General features: G+C 42.5%; 1 protein-coding gene across 1 annotated transcript; it reads left to right on the top strand.

Moving 5' to 3' along the window:
* Positions 1-8,917: 8,917 nt before the first annotated feature.
* Positions 8,918-12,197, top strand: LOC113621474 (PRAME family member 27-like). Its single transcript, XM_027108303.1, is given in 4 exon segments — positions 8,918-9,204; positions 9,637-9,866; positions 9,869-10,208; positions 11,624-12,197. Coding segments are annotated over 4 exon segments (1,431 nt in total).
* The last annotated feature ends 1,745 nt before the right edge of the window (positions 12,198-13,942 follow it).

Genomic DNA, 13,942 nt, shown 5'->3' with positions numbered 1-13,942 from the left:
CAGCACCTCTTTAAAGAAGTAAGGTCTTGGGCTTCCCTGGTGGCGCAGTGGTTGAGAGTCCGCCTGCCGATGCAGGGGACATGGGTTCGTGCCTCGGTCCGGGAGAATCCCACATGCCGCGGAGCGGCTGGGCCCGTGAGCCATGGCCGCTGAGCCTGCGTGTCTGGAGTCTGTGCTCCGCAATGGGAGAGGCCACAACAGTGAGAGGCCCGCGTACCGCAAAATAAAAAAAAGAAGTAAGGTCTTGGATTCACATTTCTCACCTCAAAAAGCCTCCTGTCCTGAATGGGCTGCAACTCCTATTTCTGACACCTGGATGTGATTAACTAAGAAAAGCCCCACCATGCCAGGACGAGAAGATTACAGCAATTGTAGACAGCTAACCCAAGAGTCTGGACCGGGCTTGTAAGATCGATCTTACTGGTTTGAAGTGTACTATTTATCAAATGTCTGCTCTCTATCAAAATTGAAAGTTATTGTTTACTTACTAGCTATGTTTTATTCCCAATGTTTGGGATGGAAAGAAAACTCTTTAGTAAAACATCACAAAGGATAGCTACTAAGGACAGTTTAACTGATAGCTTGATATTTCATCAAATTCCTTGGTCAATACAAGGTCGATTTAAACACCTCATAATTCCTGTCACTGACTTTTCAAATGTTCCTAATGTTACCACTTATTTAGATCAGCCTCTGTCTGGCTTAACCTTTCAGGTTGAAATTCTCCAACATATTAATATGTCCATCTCTTGTCTGACACTTGTTCTTAGAGACCAGTCACAATTTACCCTGGGACCTCACTCCATATCTGACTTCTTAAAGAGAAAAATACCAGTCACTCGTGTCAGCAACTGTCTCGCATCAAATATCATACTGATAGCTCTTAGAAAGCCTGCAAGTGAGATGACCAATGGTCTCATACTGTCTTAACAAAATTTTCAATTAACAAAACTATCAATGAAAGCATTCAGGGAGGAATCAGTTGTGCTCCTCCAGACTTTGCCTTTATATGCGGTATGGGAACCGACCCACCTTCCCAAGGGTGGACACATATGTGTCTTAATAGATGGCAAGTAGAAAGTTTATGCTTATTGGGACATTATGTTGCCCCATTGTCTAAATACAAAGAGACAGATGGACCTACTTTTTTCCCCCCATTACAGAGTCAAGAGATCCATGCTAGCAGGATACTAAGACACCTGATTGCAAAGTCTTTTGGTAATCTAGGTTCCAAGTGCATGAGTATATGTAAACAGGGATACGCTTAGAAATCAATTAGTCACCATTGGTCAAATGGCATAAGAAACCACAAAAAGTATTCCAGGACAACTGAAATGTGTAAATTCCTCAGCCCAAGTAGTGTTAGATAATAGAATTGCCTTAGACTTTCTACTGGCCAAACCCAAACACATTTGTGCTATTGCTCACACTACTTGTTGCACCTTCATCAATACCTCTGAAGAAGTTGAGACATGGCTAGAAAAAAAATTTCCAAAAGGCAAAAAGGTTACAACATGTAAGAAAGCTTTACCCTTTGGATGACCTGTTCAGATGGTTCCCCTCCGGTCCAGGCAACGTTATCTGCTCTGCTTTACAGACAGTAGTTATTTTCATAATATGTATTATTACTCATTTCCTAGCTATCAACTTACTCATGATATATACCACTGCTTGCTTTAAGGCTGCTGCCAAAAGCACACATACAATGATTGTACAGCAAACTGAGATGATTGAACTAGCGTATAACTATAAAACTTCTTTCTCTCTCTAATATACACACAGATATACACATATATACATATATATTTCTATGTTTGCTTACTGCATTTAGTTAATAGACTACTTCTAAAGTTCTGTGATGAGAAAAATAGTAATGCTTAAATGAATTGTAACTACTGATCACATCTATAGTTCTACATAAGGTAATGGACATACAAAAAGTACATAAAAGTTAACATTAAAATAAAGTCTATTGGATAGACCTTATTAGAATTGACTGTCAGTCCTTGACAATTATCCTACTAACAGAACCCCCTAAAAGGAAAGAAATAACTGGGCTATCAAGATCAAGCATTGAGAGACATAATGGATCCAGAGCAGGTATGCAACCACCTTGCCATTCTAAGAGTTGTCTTTTTGTTTTGTTTATGGTGTCCATTGCTGTGCAAAAGCTTTTACATTTAATTAGATCCCATTTGTTTAGTTTGTTTTTATTTTCATTATTGTAGGAGGTAGATCAAAAAGATCTTGCTGCAATTTATGTCAAAGAGAGTTCTGCCTATGTTTTCTTCTAAGAGTTTATAGTGTCCAGCCTTACATTTAGGTCTTTAATACATTTTGAGTTTATTTTTGTGTATGGTGTTAAGAAGTGTTCTAATTTCATTCATTTACATGTAGCTGTCCAGTTTTCCCAGCACCACTTATTGAAGAGGCTGTCTTTTCTCCATTGTATATCCTTGCCTCCTTTGTCATAGATTAGTTGACCGTAGGTGTGTGGGTTTATCTCTGGGCTTTCTATCCTGTTCCATTGATCTATATTTCTGTTTTTGTGCCAGTACCATATTGTCTTGATTACTGTAGCTTTGTAGTATAGTCTGAAGTCAGGGAGCCTGATTCCTCCAGCTGCATTTTTTTCCCTCCAGACTGCTTTGGCTATTTGGGGTCTTTTGTGTTTCCATACAAATTGTGAAATTTTTGTTCTAATCCTGTGAAAAATGCCCTTGATAATTTGATAAGGATTGCAGTGAATGTGTAGATTGCTTTGGGTAGTATAGTCATTTTCACAATGTTGATTCTTCCAATCCAAGAACATCGTATATCTCTCCATCTGTTTGTGTTGTCTTTATAATTAATAATAATTATAATTATTACAATAAATTAAAAAATCTTATAATTTTCTGCATAAGTGTCTTTTGTTTCCTTAGGTAGGTTTATTCCTAGGTTTTTTATCCTTTTTGATGCGATGGTAAATGAGATTGTTTCCTTAATCTCTTCTTCTCATCTTTCATTGTTAGTTTATAGGAATGCAAGAAATTTCTGTGTATTAATTTTGTATCCTTCAACATTACCAAATTCATTGCTGATCTCTAATAGTTTTCTGGTAGCGTCTTTAGGATTTTCTATGTATAGTATCATGTCATCTGCAAACAGTGACAGTTTTACTTCCTCTTTTCCAATCTGGATTCCATTTATTACCTTTTCTTCTCTAATTGCCATGGCTAGGACTTCCAAAACTATGTTGAATAATAGTGGTGAGAGTGGACATCCTTGTTTCACTCCTGATCTTACAGAAAATGCTTTCAGTTCTTCACTGTTGAAAATGATGTTTACTGTCATATATGGCCTTTATTAAGTTAAGGTAGGTACCCTCTATGCCCACTTTCTGGAGACATATTTTTTTTTATCATAAATGCGTGTTAAATTTTGTCAAGCTTTTTCTGCATCTATTGAGATGATCATATGGTTTTTATTTTCAATTTGTTAATATGGTGTATCACATTGATTGATCTGCATATATTGAAGAATTCTTGCATCCCTGGAATAAATCCCACTTGATCATGGTGTATGATCTTTTGAATGTGTTGTTGGATTCTGTTTGCTAGTATTTTGTTGAGGATTTTGTGTCTATGTTCATCAGTAATATTGGTCTGTAAATTTCCTTTTTTGTGATGTCTTTTTCTGGTTTTGGTATCAGGATAATTGTGGCCTTGTAGAATGATCTTGGGAGTGTTCCTTCTTCTGCAATTTTTTGGAAGAGTTTGAGAAGGATGGGTGTTAGCTCTTCTCTAAATGTTTGATAGAATTCACCTGTGAAGCCATCTGGTCCTGGACTTTTGTTTGTTGGAAGATTTTTAACTGCAGGTTCAATTTCATTATTTGTGATTGGTCTGTTCATTTTTTCTATTTCTTCCTGGTTCAGTCTTGGGATGTTGTACCTATCTAGGAATTTGTCCATTTCTTCCAGGATGTCCATTTTATTGGCATATAGTTGCTTGTAGTAGTCTCTTATGACCTTTTGTATTTCAGTGGTCCGTTGTAACTTCTCAATTTTCATTTCTAATTTTATTGATTTGAGTACTCTCCCTTTTTTTCTTGATGAATCTGACTAAAGGTTTATCAATTTTGTTTATCTTCTCAAAGAACCAGCTTTTAGATTCTTTGATCTTTGCTATTGCTTTCTTCGTTTCTATTTCATTTATATCTGCTCTGATCTTTATGATTTCTTTCTTTCTACTAACTTTTTTGTTGTTGTTCTTCTTCTTTCTGTAGTTGCTTTAGGTGTAGGTTGTTTGAGATTTTTCTTGTTTCTTGAGGTGGGATTGTATTGCTATAAACTTCCCTCTTAGAACTGCTTTTGCTGCATCCCATAGGTTGTGGGTCATCATGTTTTCATTGTCATTTGTTTTTAGGTATTTTTAACTTCCTCTTTGATTTCTTCAGTGATTTCTTGGTTATTTAGTAGCATATTGTTTAGCCTCCATGTGTTTGTGATTTTTTACAGTTTTTTTTTGTAACTGATTTCTAATCTCATAACTTGTGGTTAGAAAAGATGCTTGATATGATTTCAATTTCTGTAAATTTACTGAAGCTTGCTTTGTGGCCCAAGATGCAATCTATTCTGGGGAATGTTCTGTGTGCACTTGAGAAGAAAGTGTATTATTCTGTTTTCAGATGGAATGTCTTATAAATATCTATTAAGTTCATGTGGTCTAATGAGTCATTAAAAGCTTATATTTCCTTATTAATTTTCTGTCTGGATGATCTGTCCATTGGTGTAAATGGGGTGTTAAAGTCCCCCACTATTATTGTGTTACTGTTGATTTCCCCTTTTGTGGCTGTTAGCATTTGCCTTATGTATTGTGGTGCTCCTTATGTATTGTGGTGCTCCTTTATTGGGTGCAGCAATATTTACAATTGTTATATATTCTTCTTGGATTGATCCCTTGATCATTATGTAGTGTCCTTGTGTTTTGTAACAGTCTTTACTTTAAAGTCTATTTTTTTTTGATATGAGTATTGCTACACCAGTTTTTTGGTTTTGGTTTTTTTTAATTTCCATTTGCATGGAATATTTATTTCTATCCCCTCACTTTCAGTTTGTATGTGTCCCTAGGTCTGAAGTGGGTATCTTATAGACAGCATATATACGGGTCTTGTTTTTGTATCCATTTAGTCAGTCTATGTCTTTTGGTTGGAACATTTAATCCATTTACATTTAAGGTAACTATTAATATGCATGCTCCTAAAGATATTTTCTTAATTGTTTTGGGCTTGTTCTTATAGCTCTTTTTTCTTCCCTTCCTCTTTTGTTCTATTCTCCTGTGTTTCTTAACTAGGGTACTTCCTTTAACATTTGTTGTAAAGCTGGTTTCGTGGTGCTGAATTCTCTTAGCTTTTGCTTGTCTGAAAAGCTTTTGATTTCTTGATCGAATCTGAATGAGATCCTTGCTGGATAGAGTACTCTTGGTTGTAGGTTTTCCCCTTTCATCACTTTAAATATATCATGCCACTCCCTTGTGACCTGCAGAGTTTTTGCTGAAAAATCAGCTGATAACTTTATGGGGATTCTCTTGTATTTTAGTTATTGCTTTTCCCTTTTTGCTTTTAATATTTTTTTCTTTGTATTTAATTTTTGTTAGTATGATTTATATCTATCTCAGTGTGTTCCTCCCTGGGTTTATCCTGTATGGGTCTCTCTGCACTTCCTGGACTTCCTTCCCCATGTTAGAGAAGTTTTCAAGTATAATCTCTTCAAATATTTTCTCAGACCCTTTCTCTTTCTCTTTTTCTTCTTCTTCTGGGGCCCCTATACTTTGACTGTTGGTGCATTTAATGTTGTCCCAGAGATCTCTGAGACTGTCCTCATTCTTTTTTTTCATTCTTTTTTCTTTATTCTGTTCTGTGGCAGAGATTTCCACCATTCTGTCTTCCAGGTCCCCTATCCCTTCTTCTGCCTCAGCTATTCTGCTATTGATTCCTTCTAGTGTATTTTTCATTTCAGTTATTGTCTTGTTCATCTCTGTTTGTTCTTTAGCTCTTCTAGGTCTTTGTTAAACTTTTCTTGCTTCTTCTTAATCCGTGCCTCCATTCTATTTCTGAGATCTTGGATCATCTTTACTATCATTACTCTGAATTATTTTTCAGATACATTGCTTATCTCCTTAATTTAGTTGTTCTTGTAGGTTTTTATCTTGCTCCTTCCTCTGCAATATATTTCTTTGTTGTCTCATTTTGTCAGACTTACTGTGTTTGTGGTCTCCTTTCCACCGACTGCAGCATCATATTTCTTCCTGCTTCTGGTGTCTGCGCCCTGGTGGTTGAGCTTGATCCAGAGGCTTGTACTGTTATCCCCTTGATAGGGAGTTTGATTTGTGTTGTGGTGATCAGAGTCTGCCCTAGATATTGAGCAGGGCCTCCCCTTTGCTCTGTGGTTGTCACCACCCTGTCAGGGTCAGGGTCTGCTCCCTATTTGTTGGGGTAGGGGTCCCCAGATCTGTTTCTTAGCTGTAATTCTGATCTGTGGTGTGAGGTAGGCAGGATTGGAGCACTCCCACTGGGAGAGAAGCCAATGAGTATTCCTTCTCTGGAGTTGTTCACCTGTGAATGTGCTCTGTTGTGTCCCCTTTCACCCATTGTTCAGGCTCACAAAGTATACTCTTATTGGCACTGCTCTCAGTCCCGCCTTAGCTGTGGGTATGCTGGCAATTGGCTCTGGTGAGCCTCAGGCAGTGTTTTCTCCTTACCACCAGCACAGATTCACTGAAGTCAGTTCCCAGGACTGCAGTAGTCATGCACCTGGACCCACTGTGGGAGCTATGGAGGCAGCTTGGACTCTGGTGTGTCCCAACCCCCATGTATATGTACACACAGAGCCCATAGCTGCTAAAGCCAGACCCGTCCCAGCTGCAAGAGCACTTGTTCTTTCAGATGTTTTGCAGGTGCTAGATTTAAGAAGCCATGAGCAGAGGTATAATTCTGCAATTTGTGCAGCCATGAGAAGAGATTTCAGCTCTTCTTCTTTAGTCACGCAGCCCCTGGGGCTCAGCTGCAGTTTCAGCCTCTCCTCTGGGCAGATTTCCTAGTGGGAGGAGCTATTTGCACCCTCCTGGACAGCAGGGCAGATCTTGGCACCCGCTTATGGATTTCCTACTAGGGAGTTATCCATGCCCTCCTGGGACTGCAGGGCAGGTCCCAGCATCCACTGGCAGATTTCTTAGTAGTGAGAGCTATCTGCATGCTCCTAGGACAGCAGGGTGGGTTCTGGCCCCCAGTGACAGACTTACTAGTCGTGGAAGATATCCAGCTCCTCCCAGGACAGCAGGGTGGGTTCTGGCACCCACTGGCAGATTTCCTAATAGCACGATATTTCTGTGCCCTCCCAGGACAACAGGGCAGGTCCCAGTACCCACTGGTGGATTTCCTAGTAGCGAAAATTTCCACATGCTCCCAGGACAGTGGGGCAGTTCACAGCACCCACTAGCAGATTTCATAGTGGGGAGAATTATCTGCACACTCCTGGGACAGCAGGGTGGGTTCTGGCACACACATATACATATATCCCCATATCTCCTCCTTAGGACTTCTTTATATTGGGACTTTGTGGGGAAAGAAACCACTGTTTTCAGAAAGTTTTAAAAATTCTGGGACGTTTTGATTACTTTGATCTGGCTGAAGATCCCCCAACAATAATGCTTTTGGTATTATTATTCTCATTCAGGAAGAGATTAAACCCTTCCTGTCTCACACCCAGAGCTACAACTGTCCATATTAGTAAAACTCAGTGTTTGTGGAGTGAATCAGGAATGATTCCTTGACTCTCTTGCCGCCCCCACCCCCCATTCTTTCTCTTTCTTGAATGAATATCTGATTCAGTCAACTCATCTGAAGAAAGACAAAGATCCAATCAGGATTAACCTGATGGACAGTCTAGAATCTAATTGTGTATAACTTTCTGATTGGAAGATAGTAGTTGAAAAGGGGGATGATGTGATTAGAAAGTTCTACAAAAGCCTCAGGTACCAAAGAAGAGATGCAGAATGTTCTTGCTCTGGTGTCACTGCCTGGGCTCTCCAACAGAACTGAGGTCTGAATACCCTGCCAATCACATCAGAGCTGGTAAGTTAACAATCTCAGTTAAGGACACCCAAATCTCATCTATGGTAATCTGGTCTTGAATGGTGACATGCAGCTAGGGATGGCAGGGCGATTTTCCTTTTTCTTCCTTTTCAATGAATGGATTAAAGGCTTTTGTTTTGCCTCTAAGTGTAGCTTTGCCTTAATACCAAACATTTTGATCTGCACTTTGATGTATATCATTTTAAAATATCTTAACCAACAAGATTTACTTTTGAATGACAAACATCTATCTATTTGGAATTTTATTTCTTGACATTTAAAATATTTCGTTTGTGCACAAATGACACTCATATTAAGGGTATCTCCTTAATCTTTCCCAACCAAGTTAACTGTGGGAACTGAAGATGGAGGCTGTGTTGGTCCACAGAGCTCTCCTATTCCCATAGTCTTAGGACATTAAGTGATGGTCTGAGAGTTTGCCCCCAAAAAAGATTGGGGTCAGCTTTCAGGCTCATGATTCCCACCTCCCAGCAAGACATAAATAAGCAAAGAAATGGATGGAAATGGATAGGCTACTGGTTGATATTTCCATCTCCATGGTACTTGTGAGACTCTTCTTATGGTGCCAGAAGGGGCAGAGCTACGACTTTGTGTCAACAGAGCCCAGGGTGGAATTCGGATAAACAGAGGCTCTTCCACTGCTGCTGGAGCAGTGACCTTGGCCCTGAATTGGTTCCTCTGAAGGGTAAGGAGACACATGAAGGTCTGCTCATGCTTGGCTTGAGAAGGATGACTTATTCCCTGCAAATATTCACAGGATTCCTTTTGGAGCAGAGTCAGCATGAGTGTCTGGAACCCACCCAGACTCCTGGACCTAGCAGCAACGGGTCTGCTGAGGGATGAGACCTCGGTCATCTCCATTTTGGAGTATCTGCCCACCGAGCTCTTCCCACCACTGTTCATTTTGGCCTTCTATGGGAGACACAGTGAGGCCCTGAAGGCCATGGTGCAAGCCTGGCCCTTTGTCCGCCTGCCTCTGGGGGGTCTGATGCAGACGCCTCACCGGGGGACCTTACAAGCAGTGTTGGACGGTATTGATGTCCTAGTTGCCCAGCAGGATTGCCCCAGGTGAGTCTGATCCAGGTATCCTGGTAGAGTCCTAGACATCCTTGAGAGGCAGCTGGTGTCATAAGAGTGGATGGCCGGTTGATGGACTAGAGGCTTCTGATGATGCCAAATGAAGAGGCTCAGAGGCCTTGGCCATTGCTGAGTTCCAGAAATGTAGGAGTACCTAAGATGAAAGGGCACCTGAAGGAACATGTCCCCACATCTTTCTAGTGATGCTTAAGGTACTAGAAGTGGAGAACCAGGAAGGATGGAAGGGGAAACAAGATGGAGGAAGGTGAGGTGGAGAGGGAAGAAGAGGGCAAGGCAGCAGGTGACGTCAGGGATGAGAAGTAAAAGCTCGGGTGGGAAATGAGTGCTGCCTAAATGCTGAGACTGTGGTTTCATTATGTGCGGCTCTTAAGCCATCGCTGCCAATCTGCTGTTTCCCCACAGGAGGTGCAAGCTGCGGGTGCTGGATTTAAGGCATACTGGCCAGGACTTCTGGAGAAGGTGGTCTGGATCCAGTTACCATGTGTCCTCAAGCTCACTGATGGCACAAGTGGCTGAGGACAGGTCAAGAACAAAGCAGCCGTTAGCTCTGTTGGAGGTGTTTGTAGAACTTCACCTCAAGGAAAGTAACCTGGATGAATTCCTCATCTACCTTATCCGGTGGGTGGAGCAGAGAAAGGTTCCATACACCTGTGCTGTAAGAAGCTGAAGATCATTACAATGCCCACAGAAAACATCAAGGAAGTCCTGAGTAGGGTGCAGCTGGACTGTATCCAGGAGGTGCAAGTGAGGTGCACCTGGCATCTGTCCACCCTGGCCGTGTTTGCTCCTCTCCTGGGCCAGATGAGTAACGTGCAGAGACTCCTTCTCTCCCATGTCTACTTGTCTGCCTTTGAGGAGCAGCAGCAGCAGCATGTTTTCCAATTTACCTCTCAGTTCCTCAGGCTGCACCACCTCCGGGATCTCTATATGGAATCTCCCTCCTTTCTTGAAGCCTGCCTGGACCAAATGCTCAGGTAAGTGTGGCCATACTGGCTGAATAACAATAAACACAATAGAATGTGAATGCATTGTCTCCTTTGCTGCTCTATCTTTTTTTGTTTTGTTTTGTGGTACGTGGGCCTCTCACTGTTGTGGCCTCTCCCGTTGTGGAGCACAGGCTCCGGACGTGCAGCCTCAGCGGCCATGGCTTACGGGTCCAGCCGCTCTGCGGCATGTGGGATATTCCCAGACCGGGGCACGAACCCACGTCCCCTGCATCGGCAGGCGGACTCTCAACCACTGCGCCACCAGGGAAGCCCCAGCTGCTCTATCTTGAAGTGTGGTATAACATAACCACACAAATCAAGGTAGAGGGCTAAACTGGCAGAGAGGCTCTGGAAAAGGACACCATGGTACAGATTAGACCATTCAGATCTATCAATGGAGATTTTGTGATTTCTGCCTGAAGAAGAGATATCTATCTTTAATCAGATGACCTAGTAAAATATGTAAGCTGACCTGAACATTTTTAAAGAGAAGCTCTGTGCTCACCCGTTTAGTGACCACAGTGAGCCTGTCTCTAATTCGTTTCAGCAAAAGTTGTGTTGCGCTCCAGATAAGGTAATTAACATATGGGAAATGCATGATTCTGGAGAGGATGGTTAAGGAGCTAGAGCCAAAAGGATTATAAAAAGGGGTAGGTGGGCTTCCCTGGTGGCGCAGTGGTTGAGAGTCCGCCTGCCGATGCAGGGGACGTGGGTTCGTGCCCCGGTCCAGGAAGATCCCACATGCCGCAGAGCGGCTGGGCACGTGAGCCATGGCCGCTGAGCCTGCCCGTCCGGAGCCTGTGCTCCGCAACACGAGAGGCCACAACAGTGAGAGGTCCGCGTACCGCAAAAAAAAAAAAAGGGGGGGTAGGTGATTTGCAGGTGATGCAGGGGTGTAAGTGAGCCCCTGTAGACTGGAAAATCACAGTTGATGATTTGGGAACTTGTACAGGTTGGCTTTCTATGCTTACCACCCAGGACTGTCACTTGGCCTGAGATATAGGTGCTAGGGGCCCAAGCATGTACTGAAGGAACCTGAGTTGAAAGCATTTTTTTTCGTGTCTCCCAATATTAAAATTCAGTGGTGCCAATTGATTGAAACTCTGTGTAAGACTCTCCTCTGAGCATGTTTTAGTCCACGCCATAATCTTCATTCATCCTCATAAGGAAGTAGAGTAAATTTTATTCTGCTTGACAGATGAGGAAAGAGAGCTTTCAAGATTCTGTGAACTTGACCCAGTCACATAAGGAAGATGAAAGGACTCAGGCTAAAATAAGATTGGGTATTCTGGGAATTGACCTTTATCTGATGGTCAGAACAACCTTGACCTTGGGCTTTTCTCTCACCTGGAGTTCACCTGCCACTCCAGTTTTCAAGACCTAATTCATTGGTTTCTCTCCAGCTGCCTGAAGACCCCCTTGGACAACCTCTCAATAACCAACTGCCGGCTTACAGATTCAGACTTGTTCCATCTGTCCCAGTGCCCAAACATCAGTCAGCTAAGAGGCCTGGATCTGAGTGGCATCACTCTGACCAACTTTAGTCCTGAGCTCCTCCAAGTTCTGCTGGAGAAGGTTGCAGCCACACTCCAGGAACTGGACTTAGATCTGTGTGGGATCATGGACCCCCAACTTGAGGCCATCCTGCCTGCCCTGAGCCACTGTTCTCAGCTCAGGACCTTCAGCATGTGTGGGAACCTCCTCTCCATGGCCATCATGGAGAAGCTGCTGCAACATACCTCCGGGCTGCTCAGTTTAAGTTAAGAGCTGTATCCTGCCCCTCGGGAGAGTTACAGCCCTCAGGGACATTTCCACCCAGAGAGACTTGTCCAGCTTCAGGCTGGGCTGTTGAAGATTCTTAGAGACTTAGGACGTCCCAGGACCATCTGGATTAGCTCCAGCGCCTGTCCTTACTGTGGAGAAAACACATTCTATCATCCCGAGCCTGTTGTATACAGCTACAATACCCCTGCCTAGTTGGTATTCTGCCTGGTTCTCTATCAAAAACTTTCTTCTGAGCACCTGGACTGTGAAATCTAGGCAAAGCTGCATCCTGAAGGGAAAACTGACCCATGGTTTCCAACATCTGATCAATGTGAACGGGGAAAGGAAAGGTGATCCAGCAAGGGTGCAGGATTGCAGGGGGAAATCTTGACTCAGGTAGTTGATGGGACATTCAGGAATATGTGTTTATAGAGTCTGAAATATTGATCTAAATTTCTGGAAGGAAGTTCAGGCTTGAGATACACATGTTGGAGTTATCCCTGGGTGGATGGCTGTAAATAAATGGTCAGAAATAAAGAGACACCCAGTGTAAACCGACTGCTGCCCCCCATGATGTATTATTCTGTTTTTGCAGTTTATACCTCAGTCATCTTCAGTTACTGGTTAAAAAAAAAAAAAAGGCACTGAGTTGTCTATAATCTGAAACCTTATCCTTCCCGCAAATTCTTTATTCTATCTGGGGCATCTCTTACTGCATTGCTTATTTCTGTGGCTGTTCAGTGGGTTAATAAACACAACAAGGGGAACATACTCAGTGGCCAATGAGCCAATAGCATGAAGAGTTCTTGGCAGGGTCCTCACTGCTGGCTCAGGCCATGATCCTGGACATGAGCAGTCCTCACGGTTCTCCTGGTGCGTTCTTTAGTCTCAGTTTCTGGTCTTTGTATGTGCTGGGAAAAAGCTTCACTACACAAGGCAATGCCCATGGTTCTGGAAGGTGTATCTATACAGCTAAGCTGAGCCTCTGGTCCTCACCAACCCATACCTGTCATGGGTGGGTAGTGGTCCTTGTTGAATTAATCTAGTTGTGGTCAGTATAGACATCCAAATTCCTTTTAGCAAAAATTTAAAACCACGTAGGCATGTAACATGTTTTTAGTATTTTTATAGTGTGTTAAAAATTATACCATTTGGGCTTTCCTGGTGGCGTAGTGGTTGAGAATCTACCTGCTAATGCAGGGGACACGGGTTCGAGTCCTGGTCTGGGAGGATCCCACATGCCGCGGAGCAACTAGGCCTGTGAGCCACAACTACTGAGCCTGCGTGTCTGGAGCCTGTGCTCCGCAACAAGAGAGGCCACGATAATGAGAGGCCCACACACCGCGATGAAGAGTGGCCCCTGCTTGCCACAACTAGAGAAAACCCTCGCACAGAAACGAAGACCCAACACAGCAAAAATAAATTAATTAATTAATAAACTCCTACCCCCAACATCTTCTAAAAAAAAAATTATACCATCTGGGGGGACTAGTTCATGTCAGTTAGAGATTGACTATATTCCCTTAATACCTCCTGACTCTCCCTGTTATGGAAAACTGGCATAGAATGTTTTGACATCAGCATATCAAGATATATATCAAATACCTGTTATGTACCTCATACAACTCATAGTCTGCTGTCTCCGTCATCAGTTTCATGTCCTTGGATTCAACCAACTTCAGATGGTTTAGTGCTATATTTACTATCGAAAAATATCTTCATGTAAGTGGACCCAAGCAGTTCAAACCCATGTTTCCAGTGTCAGCTGTATATATAGTTATGTATTAAAGGGAGTTATTATGGGAATGGGCTTACGTGGTTCCAGAGGCTGAGAAGTCCCACAGTCTGCTGTCTGTACGCTAGACAACCAGCAAAGCTGATAGTATAACTCAGACCAAAGTTTAAGGCTGAAAAATGGTGGAACTGACAGTGTTATTCCAAGTCTGAGGCTGAAGGCC

This window comes from Aethalodelphis obliquidens, unplaced genomic scaffold, assembly GCF_003676395.1.
Source record: "Aethalodelphis obliquidens isolate GAN/ISIS:26980383/991018 unplaced genomic scaffold, ASM367639v1 scaffold9, whole genome shotgun sequence".
NCBI lineage: Eukaryota > Metazoa > Chordata > Mammalia > Artiodactyla > Delphinidae > Aethalodelphis > Aethalodelphis obliquidens.
The sequence above is the reverse complement of the archived record's forward strand: the minus strand, read 5'-3'. Positions and strand labels throughout refer to the sequence as shown.